This window comes from Montipora foliosa, chromosome 12 (genome assembly GCF_036669935.1).
Source record: "Montipora foliosa isolate CH-2021 chromosome 12, ASM3666993v2, whole genome shotgun sequence".
Lineage (NCBI taxonomy): Eukaryota > Metazoa > Cnidaria > Anthozoa > Scleractinia > Acroporidae > Montipora > Montipora foliosa.
The window spans coordinates 33,846,054-33,862,522 of NC_090880.1; the positions used below are offsets into that span (position 1 = coordinate 33,846,054).

General features: G+C 35.6%; 3 protein-coding genes across 4 annotated transcripts in view; 1 reads left to right on the forward strand and 2 right to left on the reverse strand.

The window, feature by feature from the left end:
- LOC137980542 (serine/threonine-protein phosphatase 2A regulatory subunit B'' subunit gamma-like) overlaps positions 1-4,101 on the forward strand; it is a 16,169-nt gene extending 12,068 nt beyond the window's left edge. For both annotated transcript variants that reach the window (XM_068828001.1, XM_068828003.1), the window contains exons 13-20: positions 234-294; positions 704-779; positions 1,257-1,313; positions 1,557-1,592; positions 1,879-1,923; positions 2,029-2,088; positions 2,848-2,915; positions 3,193-4,101. In XM_068828001.1, coding sequence (XP_068684102.1) covers positions 234-294; positions 704-779; positions 1,257-1,313; positions 1,557-1,592; positions 1,879-1,923; positions 2,029-2,088; positions 2,848-2,915; positions 3,193-3,292 — 503 coding nt within the window. In that variant the 3' untranslated portion in view covers positions 3,293-4,101. The remainder of the gene's footprint in view (positions 1-233; positions 295-703; positions 780-1,256; positions 1,314-1,556; positions 1,593-1,878; positions 1,924-2,028; positions 2,089-2,847; positions 2,916-3,192) is intronic.
- On the reverse strand, positions 3,423-9,794 carry LOC137980545 (tafazzin-like). Its single transcript, XM_068828006.1, has 11 exons — positions 9,664-9,794; positions 9,133-9,258; positions 8,091-8,139; positions 7,263-7,329; positions 6,502-6,520; positions 6,286-6,366; positions 5,827-5,868; positions 5,415-5,477; positions 5,179-5,231; positions 4,595-4,672; positions 3,423-4,208 (listed from the first exon to the last, which is right to left on the reverse strand). The coding sequence occupies exons 1-11, from the start codon at positions 9,767-9,769 to the stop codon at positions 4,116-4,118; spliced, it is 777 nt and encodes a 258-aa protein (XP_068684107.1). The 5' UTR covers positions 9,770-9,794; the 3' UTR covers positions 3,423-4,115.
- Positions 9,795-11,497: 1,703 nt separating this feature from the next.
- On the reverse strand, positions 11,498-16,438 carry LOC137980101 (uncharacterized). Its single transcript, XM_068827456.1, has 3 exons — positions 16,214-16,438; positions 14,039-14,430; positions 11,498-13,193 (listed from the first exon to the last, which is right to left on the reverse strand). Exons 1-3 carry the CDS (start codon positions 16,406-16,408, stop codon positions 12,947-12,949), a joined length of 834 nt encoding a protein of 277 aa, XP_068683557.1. The 5' UTR covers positions 16,409-16,438; the 3' UTR covers positions 11,498-12,946.
- Between the last annotated feature and the right edge of the window lie 31 nt (positions 16,439-16,469).

The following is a 16,469-nucleotide window of genomic DNA, read 5'->3' on the forward strand; positions in this document are numbered from 1 at the left end:
CGATCTTAAATAATAATGTCATGTGCGAAAATCTTATCCTTATCATCTTTCATAGTGGCTGCCAAGAAAAGACATTGTATATATCTTTCTTAAGTTTCCCTATGATGTACAAAATCCAAACAAATGTTTGTTAAATGAGAACAGTATATGTCCATTAACATGACTGCAAAAAGTATAAAGAATAAATGGGCTTCCTAAACAACAATTTTATTATTGATCATTGACTTTTACAGGCCAATATCTAAGTCTTGATACAGATCATAATGGGATGTTAAGTAAAGAGGAATTAGCAAGGTATGGTTATGTCACTAGACACTACTGACAGTATGGACAGTCAAACCGATCTTCAGTTACTGTGAATTATTGATATTAATATTATTTTGGAGAAAATTTTTGTGATGGATTTTACTCTGTCTATATAACACCACTTGGTTTTACTCTGACTGTCTAATGCCAGTCGATTTTACTCATCAAAGGGGGCGGTCCAGGGGGGTTCAGGTATAAATGGGTTAAAATTTATAATAATTATACTGCTCTCATCCAATCGAAATTGAAGGATTCTGTTGAGTGTATGACAGATGATCATGCATCTTTTCCCTAAAATGTCAATCATAAATCTACAAAATTACTAGTAGGATTTCCCTTGTATTATAATCGAGCGTGTATGTCGAATAATAATATTATTGTTTTACTGTGTTGGTAGATATGGATCCGGGACACTGACCAGGGTTTTTGTTGACAGAGTGTTTCAGGAATGTTTGACATATGATGGAGAAATGGTTAGTTCATTTGTCCATAGTAACTTACAATAATTATCAATAATAATTAGATAAAGCTTAGTTGGTAAGAATGAAAGAAAATTAATCTACTGATCTAAGAGTCATAATTGAAATTCGATCCTTGCCTGAGCCCTATAGTTGCACATCATGTGTGGTGTCCCCAAGTAATTCAGTTACAATAACAGTGTAATAGGTACATGTAAGTAATACTGACCTGTTGCTGAGGTCTTGGGTCAAATTCCCTGTCTTTCTGACGTGGGTTGGAGTATAAAACAAGTTCTTGATGCCATGGGTTGGTAATTTAAAGGCTTGTACAGTAAAGTCCTTTCAGATTTTTGAAACATGCAGTCATCTGTAACTTAATGTACATGCTGCTCACTTGGTGAAGGAACTTTCAGTAGGTTAACTTTATTACCAGCAATGTGTCTTTCCAAAGCATTTTAACAGTACCTTTTCTCTATAACCATGCTTATTTAGGATTACAAGACGTATTTGGATTTTGTCCTTGCATTGGAGAACAGAAAAGAACCACAGGTTGGTCAATAGTAGTTTTTGCAAAAAAAAAAAAAAAGAAAAAGAAATAATTACAAACAAATAAACTTGGTCTTGCCAGACTTGATACAAGGCCAAGTGGTGATAATTTTTGAATCTGCATTATTTTGAGTGATCTATCTTTATATGACTTTGTAGAAGAAAAAGCTCTAAAGAAAGTTTCAATAAAATGGGAGTTTTTTCATTGGTGCTTGATGTATCATTGTCTGTTTGTCATACTAACAGGCTCTGCAATACATGTTCAGGATACTTGACATTCAGGTAATAACCACTGATGCTATTCACCATACAATGTAGTTTAAGAGGCTTCTGGTAGCTCATACTGTACTGTGACCGATTTCCTGCTAGAGTCATGGAAAATAACAGGATATTGCCAGGTTAAAAAACATGAACTCTTATGTTGCTCAATCTGTTTAGTTGCCTTAAGATGCTCTCTTGTGTTCATTTATCAAGTGCAAGCCAGGCCATGAAAATGGCCTCTTAGTGCATACAAAAAAGTTGAAGCTTTCAATCAGTACATAAAGTGAGTTGTTTCTTTTCATTTCAGGCTGTTGGACATTTAAATATTTTTTCATTAAACTACTTTTTCCGGGTAAGATGTTCAAGATTGTCTGCATTTGTTGGTATTGTTTGAAATTAGTTTATTCTTTTTGTTGGTTTCTACTGTCTGGTGAAATTCATGTTCTTTCACATACAGGAAATCCAAGAAGAAATGAAGAAGCACGGCCATGAACCAGTGAAGTTTCTTGATGTGAAGGTGATGATAAAATTTATTTAGTATTATAGAAAGGTTTTTAATCACTGGTGTTCACTTTTTAGAGTGGTTTTCAATTGAGTGTCGAAAGTAATTAGATAAGTACTTTGGTTTTGCATTACTTCACTCAGTGATTGGTTCAAATTAAGTTCTCGCGCCACTTTTTCAACCAATCAGAAGTGAAACCAAAACCAATCATAGCTAGCGCGTGCACATTTTCCCGCACTTTGCGTCGGCTATGTGTAATTACTTCGAGTTTTGATTGGTTTACTGGATTGTCTCCGTCCTTTTTGATTGGCCAAAGTAATTACTTTGGTTTTGGTTTATGACACACATTTGAAAGCCGCTCTATGAATCAGAAACAAAAAATGAGGAATCACACAATCATGTCGGGAAGCGAGTTTCCTGGAAAGGGGACTATGACCACCATAACAATACTTTCAATACTTTTGTGCAACAGTCAAAACCTTCCAAAGTTACATTTATTTGTTCTTTGAAATGCTTGAAGTTAGAAAAACACACAATTATTAATACCTGGTGAGAATTCATTATAATACTTTTAGATTGTTGCACTTTGTGATTGTTACTTGAGCAGGAATGAAATGAATGCTTGAACAGGATTGAGCCCAATGAGTGACAATCATAACTGCACTGATCTAACACTCTTAACATTCTTCTTTCAAAAATTATAGTCTCTTAAAATTTTAGTAAATCAAAATGTCAATCAGTTGTCAATATGAGAGAGATGTTTTATTCTGCCAGGATGAGATTTTCGACATGGTAAAACCCGCAGATCCATACAGAATTAGTCTGCAAGACCTTATTAGTAGGTAAGTGCTCTTTTAAGTCATACACGGAAAAGATTGTTTTGTAATAAGCTCTTTCCTTATTAAGGTGCATCTTTGCAACAAAGGTGCAAAACACAAGCAACCAACAAAAATTCTTAGTGTTCTGAACAGGAGAAAAGTTCAGAAGCTTTGTTGCTGACAAGCTAGTCGCTTTCTTTGTATACTAGAACCTAACAGTTTTTGATAGTTCACAAAACGTGCCAGAAAAGTATAAAATGCATTCAAATATATCAATTGCTGCCCTTTGTTTTGTTTACAGTGGCCAAGGAGAAACAGTTACAAGCATTCTTATTGATTTGAATGGTTTCTGGACTTATGAAAACAGAGAGCTTCTAGTGCAGGATGTGAATAACGAATAACTCGTGCAATCAAAATTGTCCAACTATAATTTATTATTTATTTATAACTTTCCAGTACTGAAATGTTTGCAAGGGACTTCAGCCTCACCACAGTGGTAGAGTTGCCACATGGATGGTCTCCTCAGTCTGATACTTTAGGTTTTTTTTTTGGTTGATGAAGAGTGATTTTAACCCTAGCACAACACACTGGTGGTTTTGAGTTGCTTTCCACTTTTTCAGCATGGTTTGACAGAAGTCTAAATTGGAACTATTCACAACAGTTTTGGAAACAACAAATTTAATGGGGATATTTCTAAGATCACAGATCACCAAATTTAACCAAATCAATCCAAATCAATGTGTAAAATAAATTAAAGTTTGGAGGAGAGACTAATGATTGTAAAATGCATTCAGTTTAGTTCAGCAATGGGAAACTTTAATCCAGATTTGAGTACATGTTCTCGTTTTTGCTTTAAATTTGTTTTAGATTTTGCACATAAAAAACAGCTTCTAATTTTTTTTTCTGCTGGTCGTAGTTGTATGCATGTGGTTGCCAAAGCAACTTTGTCTGGACATGACAGAGTTCTACTATTTTGAATAAGTGATTCTGTTGACTTTATTATTGTTTTTTTTTTTATTAAACAAGAGTGTCTTTCTTTGCACATTGCGTGAATTTAGTTTAAGCACTCATCTGATGCTATAAAATTCTTCTGCAATAATATTGATCATTAGTATGTATTACACAGCTGATTTCAAATTTACCAGGCTTGGGAAATATTGATCACTTACAGCTTGAAAAATTCCATATTAAAAGGAACTGTATTAAATTATTGTTCGTTGACAGTCATCTCCATTTGCTATGTAGTAGGCATGCTTCAGCTTTCAACTCCTTAAATCTCTCTTGGATCAGGTCAGTTATGTGTTTTCTTGTGTCCATCTGCAATATTTGGGTTAAAGGAATGTTAAATTCCTTGGATGATAAAAAATTTATTTTTGTGCCTTAATTGAGCAGAAGCCTTTTCACTTGTGTATACTTGCTTTCAAAACTTACTGGCTCTAGATGAAAACCACAGATTCACTGGAGTTATACACTGTTCACAAAACATAACTTAATAGGAAGTCTGACTGAATCCCAGAGCTCCACTAAACCCCATAAACATACACATCATCTTGTGATCCAGTGTCCAGTTTTACTGGTATTAAAATCTAATAAGTATTAGATTTGAATACCCTTGGCAACAATGTGAAATGGATTAAAATTGAAGAAAGAGCATTACTTTTTTTCATTCTAATGTGGACTTCAGGTTCAGTTGAGCAACTTACTGCACTTTTTCTTGCTTTTCGGTATTCCTGTATGGTGTCTGTAAATTCCATTGGTTCTCCTATAAGCACTGTCACTCGCTGAAAAAAAGAGTACAACCAAAAGTCTCTCTGATAACAAGTTACATGGCAGGCAGAATGTCCTTCATTCACTTGACTCCCAAACTCCAGTGTGCACCAGTACTACACTGTACAATTTTTCACACAATGCCTTTCAACACCACTAATTTAATGCACCTAATGACAGTTTCTGCTCACAACATTTTTGGCTCATGTTAATTTGCGAGACATTAGTTGAAGAAACTGTTGGCATGATCAAAACATTGCAACAATTCTTTTAACATTGAGTAGTGTAACATCTTCCTAAATCACAACACGTCTATTAAAGGTCAAAATTATTTCATGAACTTTACAAACGTACAGGTTCACCAAATTAGTAGCAGTAAGAATAATGTTTGATAAGACTACAATGTAGTCAGTGTGCATTCACTGAAACTAAAAAAAAACCGGCTGTTTAAAAGTTATTGAAATTAATATTATGCAAGTTTGCCTTCAATGATAAAATTCAAAACTTTATCAAATCTGACCTTCATAATTCTTGGAATATATGGACTATGGTTTGGTAAAACATCATCCATGCCTGGATAAAAGAACGATTAAATTAAAAATAAGTCAAACAAAAGAAACAAAAGTGCAACAAAGTATAATGTGGTCATGCAACATTAAATTTTTCACACCCAGCTTTATTGGTGGGAGACAAATGATCTCGCTACTCCACCAGCTTCGTTTCCGAATAAATTATGTAAAAAACATCAAAAGTCACCTTCATGCCAAAATGGTATGACAATTGGAGTGACTTTGGCCTCTGCTATAAGCCTCCCAACACCTGAAGAAAAAACAGGGTTCGTCACTATAACTAAACTGAAATGGGCCAATTTCGATATGTTAAAATTCAGTCCTAAACAAAAGACATCATCTCGAGGTTCTGCGGAATCATTCAAATCATTATACTTATTGATATTCCCCAGAGCATCATCCATTTTGTGTAGGACTGAACTACTGAAGCATCCATAATAATCATATTACTGGTGACCCTTTCCCTCCGAAGCATATGACACATGAATTTAACTGTGTCTAACGTAACACAATTTTACTTACTTGTAGTTGACAATGAAAAGCCTTATTTTTCTTGTTCTCTAAACTCTAATAACACAACCCCAATTTCTAGAACTCACCCCATTTCAGTCTCTTGATAGCACCATGGACATTAACACCTCCTGAAAAACATACTAGATACTTGACACTGGTATTGCGGAAATTTAGCTTGGAGATATGGTTTGAGCATATTTTTTTTTTTCTGTGCCAAATGCAAATTCCTCAATGAAACCTTCAAGAACAACAACAAGTGACAAAGACTATGGCTTCAAAAATGGGTACAAAACTCAAACTATGCCAGTTCAAAAGTGATAGCCCTTGGGGACAAAAGGGTTGAAGCCTTTCCCATCCATAACAGACACAAGTTTACAGATTTTACTCTAACACCAGAGGATTTTTTTATCAGTGGAGAGCCCCTTTAACCTTATCAGTTATGGGTATGGGTAAAAGGTAAATCATGCTTAAACTCTTAAGGGCAAGCAGCAGCAGACTCTCAGAGTCAGTGAAAGCAAACATGACAAATGTCCTGGAAAATCTACCTTCAGGAAAGACATGAACCCACTGCCCTTGGTTTAGCAGTTCAAGTGCTGTTTCCATGCCTTGTTGATAAACACCACCACCTATAGTCATAACCAACATCTTTTATTATAAATGACTCAGCAAAATCATGTCTGACATTCAGGCCAATTGGCATTGAATTCAAATTATTATTATTATAATTATCATTATTTACATTATTATGAAAATAGTGTTACCTCTGACAACTGGAATGACCTGGAAAAGTAAAAAAATGAAACATGTTACAACCTATTATTGGTAAAAAATGATTCAACAGTAATTCATGATAGAGAAAACAATCTTCAAGAGAAGTGAAAAAGTACAATACCACCAGAAAATCTTGACCCAGAATGAGAGAAACATGCCTTCTAGAAGTTAACTAATAATATGCAGAATCTATCCAAGACATATTAGTCAGAAGGCAAATTTGGGGCCATGAACAGAGCAAAATGTTTGTACATAGTGCTGGCTTTTGGGTCAGGATGCAGCTTTTGCAGGTGTCAGTTTTCACCATTGGTTCGGAACAATAGGCACAAAAAATACAACAGAAGAAATGAAGCCTAATCCTAAAAAAAGATAGAGCTGTGTCCTGTACAGATCAATATTATTATTGAAATTAGAGGTTGTAAAGAGCAGCTTTATATCTGTAATTCTGATCTCATTTGATGGATGTTAATCAAAATGTGAAAAACTTCATGATCATGGTTGAAGTGAGCCACGTATTATTAGGAGACAAGCAATACCAGCAAGATAGATTTGCCAGTCAATAGTCTGACTTTTTCATCACCATTACACAAACTGTATTACTTTGTCTGGCCTAGGATAATAATTATTATTTTACTGTCTTTTTGAAACCCCCAATTGGTAAATCACTTGTGCTTCACAACTTTAAAAAACTGGGAGAAGTCATTGTTTGTATTTAAAGTGTGAGGATGAGCACCTTGCGTGTCATTCTAACCTTTCCTCTGCTGAAAAATGCTGACTGAAAAGGCGTGGAAAACAACAGTTCATGTGCACCAAGTGTCCTGAAGACAAAATAGGAAATAGTAGCCAATTAATGTAATACAGGTACTAGATATAGCTGTATTGCAATTATAATAATTGTTTTTTCAATTTTCTTTATAGAATGAATTTAAGACAGACTGTCATATGTTTTCAAGAGGCTATTGTCTACTTAGAAAAATTACTAGGATTTTGAAAATAAATCTCTCTGTTGAAGACAAAGTTAATAAGATTCCCACTAAAACTCCAATTCAAACAAAGTACACTGTGAGTGCAGGGCGTTCACTTAGGGCTAGGGACCAGGAATTTTCCTCAACCACTGGTACTGCAAGCATAACCCCTGTGGCTACTTTAACTTCTGAAATAGCCCATAATAATTATGTGCTTGATGCTAAATCCCTGAATTCCCTGCCTACTTTTAAAATACTAATTTGACACCAAATTATACCCTGGAAACTTGAGATCTTCATAAAGGCCTTGCAATCATCAATCAGCATCACTTTTGTGCTTGTTTTTCCTTCTACTTTGTTTTGTAACATGAGCATAAATGTATTTAAGTTAATAAGGTCACATGAAGTTAGTTGTGGCTTAATTTGAGGAAACTGTAAATAAAAGATTAGCAAAGTGAAAATAACAGAAGTACTGCTATGCATACTAAGGTCCCTTGGAAGTTGGCCATATGTGTATCTGTTGTCTTTAATGTTCTATTATTGTAATTTACCATAATATATGTACAATGAAGACATAAAAACCAACACTGTAATACATGTATCAAGCTACCCACCATCTGACCTTTTTTCTTGAATTCAAGATAATCTTGGATTTCATAAGACCTTTCCATGGACATGAATAAAACGGGAGGTTACTAAATATAAATTTGTTCAAATGCCCTGTTCCAGGCTTTCAGTTAGTAAGGCAAAGTGAAGCAAATGAGCCAAACATGCCAGGACACTACGGCCCTAGACCACCTGTGCTCCCTTGGCTGATCAACTTTACCACCTGAAAGGCTGGAAGAGGATAGTACTCAAAAGGCTTTAACAATACGTGATCTGTTTCATTTTATTTGCTGATCACTGCCTAATTTTAAGCATATCGAATGGGAGTCAGTTCATGACCATTTCTTAGCAAATTCCCACCCCCCCCCCCCCCCCCAAAAAAAAAAAAAAAAAAAAGAGAGTCATCAGCCAGTGGTGTAGCACATTTCCAATGCAAGAAATTAAAGAAATATATACCGGTAGTCTGGGGAGCAGGGCTGGCGCAGTGGTGAGAGCATGCACCTTTTAACAATGTGGCCCGAGATTGATTTCTGGTTTCGACACCATACGTGTAAGTGGGTTGAGTTTGTTGGTTCTCCACTCTGCTCCCAGAGGTTTTGTCCACATCAGCTTTGTAAGTTGCCTAGTTTTTTTTCTGACCCACCTCAACAAATAAAAAACTAACAGAAGGAACTATATTTGGTGGCTTTGCAGCTTAGTGGCTCATGATTAAAAATACAGTAGGAGGAGGAACAAATGCATTTTTTTTTTGGCTTGTCAGGGAGACAGAGGAATAATACAAGCAAAGGAAGAGCTATAATTTGCAGCTTGGCTGCACGCTTAATGGTTGCTAAGCATCAGTAAAAATAGAAAGAGGCTGCAATTAACCATTCATACCATGTGTCATAGTAAATACAACCAACACAATAAATGTGGTACACATTTGAAAGGGAGGTTATAAGTAAAATACTGACAAATAAAAGACAGCTTTCCTGCATTCTGATTGGCTGTATTTTTCATAGCATGGTATAAATGATCATAGCTGACCGCAAATTGAAAAAGCATTCTTACCCCACAAACAAGGGTCATCAAGACAGGAAGTATGATTGCAAACTGTAACAAGGGGAACTCCATCTGGTCTTTCACCAGCATTTTCGAGAATATCAAAGTTGTACTTTTTCACAAAGTTAAAACACTCTAAAATAAAAAATAGCAAAACATGACAGATGACACACACATGTGTACATTAGCAGCACCCTAAAAGGAGTGGATTTTCGTTTCTTTAAGCTTTGATTGCGGATTCAACAAGATCACTTCTCTATCGTTTCGCCACCAAAGCGGATATTAAATCCGGCACTGATCCCACTACCAATGGCAACTGGTACTCCTGATAATTTTCCTACTGATCGAGAGACACTCCAAATCATTTTGAAATTCTTCTTTACCCAAAGAAAAATAAATAAATTACATCAATTTTGCTAACTCAGAAGATGTACAGCTGGACATGCAGCGCAAGATGATACTCAAGATAATATCTATTTCGTTCAGTACTGCGGAAAATAGATTAACCATGATCAATAAAGAAGAAATATTTAAAAGTACCTAGATATATTTTACTAGAAATTCCAACTAAGGCAACAACTACAGCGCTCTGAACTTTCCACGAGATTTTTTCAATGATTGTGGCCTGTAAGGGCCATTTTGCCATAGTTTTGACCCACAACGACACGACAGTCCACTGACATCACACAACGTAAAATCGTGCATTGAGGACTCCGCTGACCGAGAGAAACGCCCACAGGAATGGGATAGTACCACAGGTACCCCAAGCTCAGTGTGACATGGCCGACAAAAATATAAGGATTTGTATGAGAATCCCGATAAAAAGCTTAAGAAGATAATTATATGAAAAAAATCTCAATTAAAAAGCCTAACCTTATTGTCATCGTGGATAGCTTCCTTCCTGTGTGGTTATTTTCTAGATCCGACGCGATTTTTTTTCATATATTAAATTATTAAGCTTTTTATCGGGATTCTCATACAAATCCTTATATTTTTAGTTTGTCAACCACGCTCACATTGAGCTTGGGGCGCCTGTGATAGTACTTGTACTCAGTGTGTGACACTTGCCTCAAAGTTGCCTCCTACGCAGACATTCTTGTGACTCGTCTAGCAATCTTTTCTCAGAAGAGATTGCGTGACGAGTCACAAGATGTCGAGCCCATAAGTGCTATCCGGCCGTCAACCAAATACTGAGTTATTTATCCAGCGTATAATCCTGTTCACTCTTCAAACAACTAGAACAACTAGCAAACTGCGGACGTCATTTTTTTTTTAAATAACGTTAATCTCATTTGTTTGTTTTGTCGTTGTCGTTTTTTTTAGCAGCATAAGTTAAAGGTAAAACTTGAAAAATAAAAAAAGTGTAGAGTCTAACAGGACAACTCAGACACTTGGAGAAGTTTAATTTTATAACTCAGTGATATTAACAATGTGGTTTTCTAGTTGCAGAATACAATGAAGAATCTCAGCTCGTAGTCGAAATATGCCCCGTTCACACCAAACCTCGGGCCAAACCTTAACCAAGGTTTCAATAATGTAATACTTTAATGTAATACTTTTTAAATCGTCTATACTGGTATTTCGTGAGTTTTCACCACAAATTCAGCACAGATTAAAGCTGTTAAGCCGATGCATTGAAACTCCCCTCGGAATCTCGTGAAAAACCAGTCCTACATTCTTCCATGACTGAAAGGTCAGCCTCTGCCCCAAAATTAGACGTTCTTATCAAGAAATAGAACGGTGTACCTGTAGTGGTAAAAGGAGTTTAATTTACGACGACGGCTGAGGGAAAGGGAATTAAATGACGTCACAAACTAAAATTTTGATTGGTTAGAAGAAAAACAATAGTGGTGGTGCATTGCCAGTTTTGCTGTACTCTGTAAAGCAACAACGTGGAAAAAGAAAACAAGTTTTAATGACAACGTGAGCATATAATAGTGAGCTGTTCCAAAACTAGTATTTCAAGGAAAGTGGGATTGGACATCGCAAGCCAGACATCATCCAAAAAGCCCTTTGCTTTGGGAGAAAAGAAACTTATTATTATTTTTTTGGAAAAAACAGTTCAAAGTGCTAAGGTTGCTTAAAATCTAGCCTGTTCCAGGCGGGGTCTGGGGGGAGGGGCTCCCTCAATTCTCGACTGGCCCTCGCCTCCACTACCTGAGAGCCTGGAACAGATTACTTCAAATCTTACCAACTTCGGCTTCTCGCCATAGGGCTGAAGTCTTCTCGGTCGGCATACTTTAAAGTCACAAAGCCGTGTTTTTTTTCTTTTTTCTTTGCTTTTTATGGCCCGTGCGTCCTGTACGAAGGCCATAAAACGTAACTTACAGAGGGAATAGAGGAAAGAAAGTACATCTTAAGAACTGACCGCTACTTGGGGTTTTACTTGTTTTATTACTTTTGCGACGACGAAAACTGTGACCGAATTTAACCACATTGTTACAATATAAAGTTAAAAAACATCCCTAAGTATTTGACTTAATTTTCCTGTTAGACTACACTTCATATTTCTTTTATCTTTCTTTATACTACTGACAAAACAAAACAAAAAAAAAAACAACAAATGATCAATATAAAGACACTCTTAAATGACTCCCAGCCTGGGTGTGTTCCTAACATTTTTGTTAATCTCAAGGTGAACATCTTATAAAATAGGTACTTGTTAAAAAGAGAGTATTCTTTTATTTTCCTATTATCAGTTTCTGATAAATACTCAAATGAAGTCGGAGAGATTGCAAGTGTGAAAATGATTACAAGGTAAGGGAAATATCTTTCAATGCTATACGTAAAATGTTTTTCAAAGTGAAACTCAAAAACAAAGAGTTATTATTCCCAGAGAAAAAGCTTAAAAATGTATTTCACCCCCGTATAATTAGGTCTTTCATGTATTTTCCCTTATATTATGTGGCTTGTGTTTCTGGCTGATATAACGCGCACTCTGATTGGCTAAGAGCAGCTAAGCGCTAGTAGGGCATTATTTTCCCGTAATGCCCTCGGGCCGATTATGGATTACGCAAATTATTTGTTTCTTCTTTAGAACCGTTTTGTTAGCCATAAAATAAACAACTTAATAACCTTGGCCGTTCGATCGTTACAGAAAAATCCCAAACCTCGGCCTAGCTGTATTGACCTCGATATCGCACGGTCAATAAGGCAAGGCCTTAGTATGAGATTTTGCCGTAATGACCTCACTCTCGGTTATTAAGTAGTTATTAATGTTGATGGGGAATCGTAAACACTGACGAAATCTCAGAAAGTTTTCCATCAAAGAAACTGCTCAAACTATACCACTTTTCTATCACTATTTTATCACTATTAATGAAAATTAATTTACTAATTATAATAATTAAAATAACAGAGTTTATCGAAGGGGTACCTTTTCATGACTTTTGCTGGCCCTGAATTCAAACTTCACAGATCTACTCACAGCCCTCAGTTATTGTATATACCCACTGCGGATGTATACAAATATTGCGGGAGCTTGGAAGAGAAAATAATTATGCTTGGGCCATGATGGCGATTAAATATTAGTTCTGTTGTGTTAATATTGATGGTTTTCAATCATGTGATAAGATGACCATGTTGATGCACAAAACAATAGCAAAATATGGCTCATGTTTTACATAATAATAGAGTCAAGTTCCCAAGACTTTTTCTCTATTGTTCTGTGTACCAACATGGCGGCAATGATGTCAGGTGAAAACCACCTAATCTTGTGATTTAGATGCAATATCAGTGTTGCATCAAATTCTGATCAAATAATTTACACAAAAATTATCAACTTAACGACTTAGTTCTTAGAGTGTTTAGTCAGACTTCGATGTCATAATTCGTGAGAGTTGCTGTTTTTAAAGCCTAAAATGTTCTTTATCCACGACCAAATGTTTGATAAAGCATTCATGATCATTTGAAAGAAGCTAACTGCTTCGCCATGGAAAAGATTTCCTTCACTGTCCAGCGTCTCCTCCTGTTGTGATTCTTCATCCTTCTGTGGAGCACCAAGCTGGTCTCGCATTTTTTCTATGTCTTCTCTGGAGTACATCTCCATGCCTGGCATCCCTGGAATTCCTCTGAACCAAAAAAAAATTGTAAGCAAGATTTGTCAACAACAGGGTCAGCTATCATAAATGCAAAATTATTTATGGCCTATGGGAAATGAGAAAGGATTGTTTGATTTATTATGTAGTTACATGATTTGTAAACATGATTTTGTACATGTAGTTTGATTCATAAGAAGTGTTTACGGATAGATTCTTAGTCATGACAATTAACTTTAGAACCTAACCTTTGGAAAGGATAACAGAAAAACCATTTTGGAATAGCAGTAAGAGAAAGACTGGGACGAGTTTAACATACAAGATGCCAGCAAAGGATTGAAGATTCATCCCTGCACGAGTTTTATTGCAAGAAGATACTCGGCTGTAAGGAAAAACCTTAAATAACAATGACCACAACCAGGTTTTCTGAGCCTGCCAGACTGAGCACCCCTTGCAAACAATTGTTTTAACGAAAAAACGCTGGTCAGCAACCCGGTTCTGGTCATTGCTGTCTAAGCTCTTCCAACTGTAAGATGCACCTTGAGTTTAGATCACATTTGGGGCCAACAGATAATTTCTTTGAGAAAAAATGCTCTGCATTATAACCGAAAAACTATGGTAATGCTGTTTTCATTGCCCTCTGGTCAATAGACCCATTCAGGTAACTTAATGTTGTACCCAATTCAAATCTCTTGGGGTTAAGATTCTTTGTGTGTTGAATTTGCATGACAATGAAGCATTTACATTTAAATGATATGGAAATACTTGAAACAAAACGTTTTATTCCCAAAAGAGTTGAAATGGGTACAACGTTGAGTTAGCCAAATTGGTCTATTAGAAAGAAGCTTTCATAAGAAAAAGAAGGAGCACTTATTTACCTCATTTGTTTCAGGATTTCATCTGCCTTTTTCTCGTCTTCAGTTAAAACTTGGAATTTCTCATCCACTTTCCTTTCTCCAGCCTTGAGCTTTGGTTGTCTACCTTTACATACACTTGACATAGAGTAACAAACTTCATTGATAAGTTTTGATAATGACAGCTTGTCTTTCCAGAGTAGTTCTGCCAGATCTGTATCCACATCTGCCACAGATTCTTCACAAGCTTTCGAAATGGTCTGACATTCCCTCTGGCATTTTCCGAAATCTGCATGCTCAGTGAGTCTCAATTCCCCATTCTTTTCTATGAGATCAAATTTTGAAATCCAGCTTCCTTCTTCTTTGTCTGGATTGCATGACTTTTCTACCATGTCAATGAGTTTGTCCTCATCAAGCTAAAAGCAGAATTATTAGATAAAATTTCCAAGTAAAGGGAATGGTCATAACATTTGGAAACAATAGCGGCTTTGGTAATGCCAACATCACAAATCATTTTGAGGCTTTGAGGCTTTTTAAGGTTTTGAGGCTTTCCCAAAATTGCCTGAGATTAGAAGCTTTGATGGATATGGAAATGAGCTCATCAGATCTACTCACCAATAATAATTGATTTCTTACCAGTCTGTAATATTAGTAGTGCAAAGATAAACAAATTAAGAAATTTTTCTTTCTAATTATAAAACTCTCCTTTCCTAATTTTCCAAATACAGGCAAAAGCATAAATATCTCATTGCTTTGAATAAAAATAATGATTAAATTTTTCCTATGACAATTTAAATTTAAGATCCCTTTTCAACATTTGAATAGTAAAAAATAGGTGGAGTTGAAAGCAAACTTAAGGTAAAAAAAGTTGAATAAAAATGTTGCCTTTGGGCTTGGGCTTTTTTGTCATGAAAAATCATGGCATCATAAAGCAACAAAAGGTTGAAATGAATATTTGTTTAATATTTTATCCAAGATAAGAAAGAGTAATCTCATGACTAATGAGTTAGGCTTAGCTGAGAAACTTCTTTTCTTAGAAATCTCAATCATGATTTAGGTTAATTATTTAAGTCATCAGTTCTTTGAACCAGAAAGATAACCCCCATACAACAGAAGAATGCGCAGAGCATTAATTCTAAAGAAAAATGCAAAACCAACAAAAAAACAAAATTAATAATTTATTACAAATACTGGCATATAAATCAGGATAATTTACATTATTTATATCTTGTAAAAGCTCTTCTCTAATTTAAAAATAAAAAAGGCAATGCCTTTGAAATCTGGTTTAATGCAAAAAAGCAATAAGACAAAAAGCCCAAAGAACAATTTTTAAAATTGTTAAGAATGATAAGAATGCTTTATAAGATACAAAAGAGTTCATTGTGCACAGTAAGGCAACAACATAAATTATGCACAACAAAAATTTTTTTTCCTGGCCCTTGCAAATAAATTGTTCAATAAACAACCTATTCCTAACTGAAAAATAATTAAGCAGTAATATCAAAACAGTTTTTGTGTCAAAAAAGAAGACTGGAAGATATTCATCTCATTCGTTTAAAGGATTTTTGCAGTCTTAATTCACAATGTCTTAGTGGAGAAATGATGCGACTTTGATCACTGCCTCCACTACCAATAAAATGCATTTTAGTGAGTAAAAACTCTAACTAGATACTATTGATAACTCTATCAAGATAAGCAGGCCAAGGATTTTAACATATTTTATTGCAGTATATCATAACTTCTAGTAAATAAAGGCGAATACAGGCGGTTCCGCCCCAGAGTCGATCCGCCCCACAGTCTTCTGACGACCCTTACATGATAGCTAACCAACCCTATCCCTAATTTTTCAAAATGAGTAAGGTAAGGTAATCATTAAAATATGTGCTTAGACAATTAATACGTGGCGCGGATCGACTCTGGAGCGGAACGACCGGTTACCGATAAAAGCAGTCAAACCCTTGTAGGCATAAGCCTAAAATATGAAGTTAAAAAGGCATTCTAAGTGACACAAAGATACAAAACTCAAGAAATCCCACGTCCAAAACTTAAAGATTTAGCCCAACTCTTACGTCATAGTAACTTTTTGAGCATATTACTATCATATATTCCGTTATATGTTTTGTTCCATTATGTTAAAAGGAGTTTTTTTTTTAACAATCATGCATAATTTAAGCGTCATGTGTGCATGGACAGTCTCACCTTTTTCGTTCCACCGCCACGCATTTCCTGTGTTTTTCCAAACAAGTATTTGACAGCCTTTTGACAAGTTTCGCACCTGATATAGGGTAGATCCTCCTTTATAGCATGATATTTTTCTTTCTTTGGAAACTGCCCGTTTAGCGGAAAAATCAGCAAAAACATCAACACGTGAAATGCCCACCATACAACGGCCATTTTCAGCAGGGTCTTCTCGAAGCAACATGTGTCAGGGACCTGGAAAGGAAGCTGCCACGTG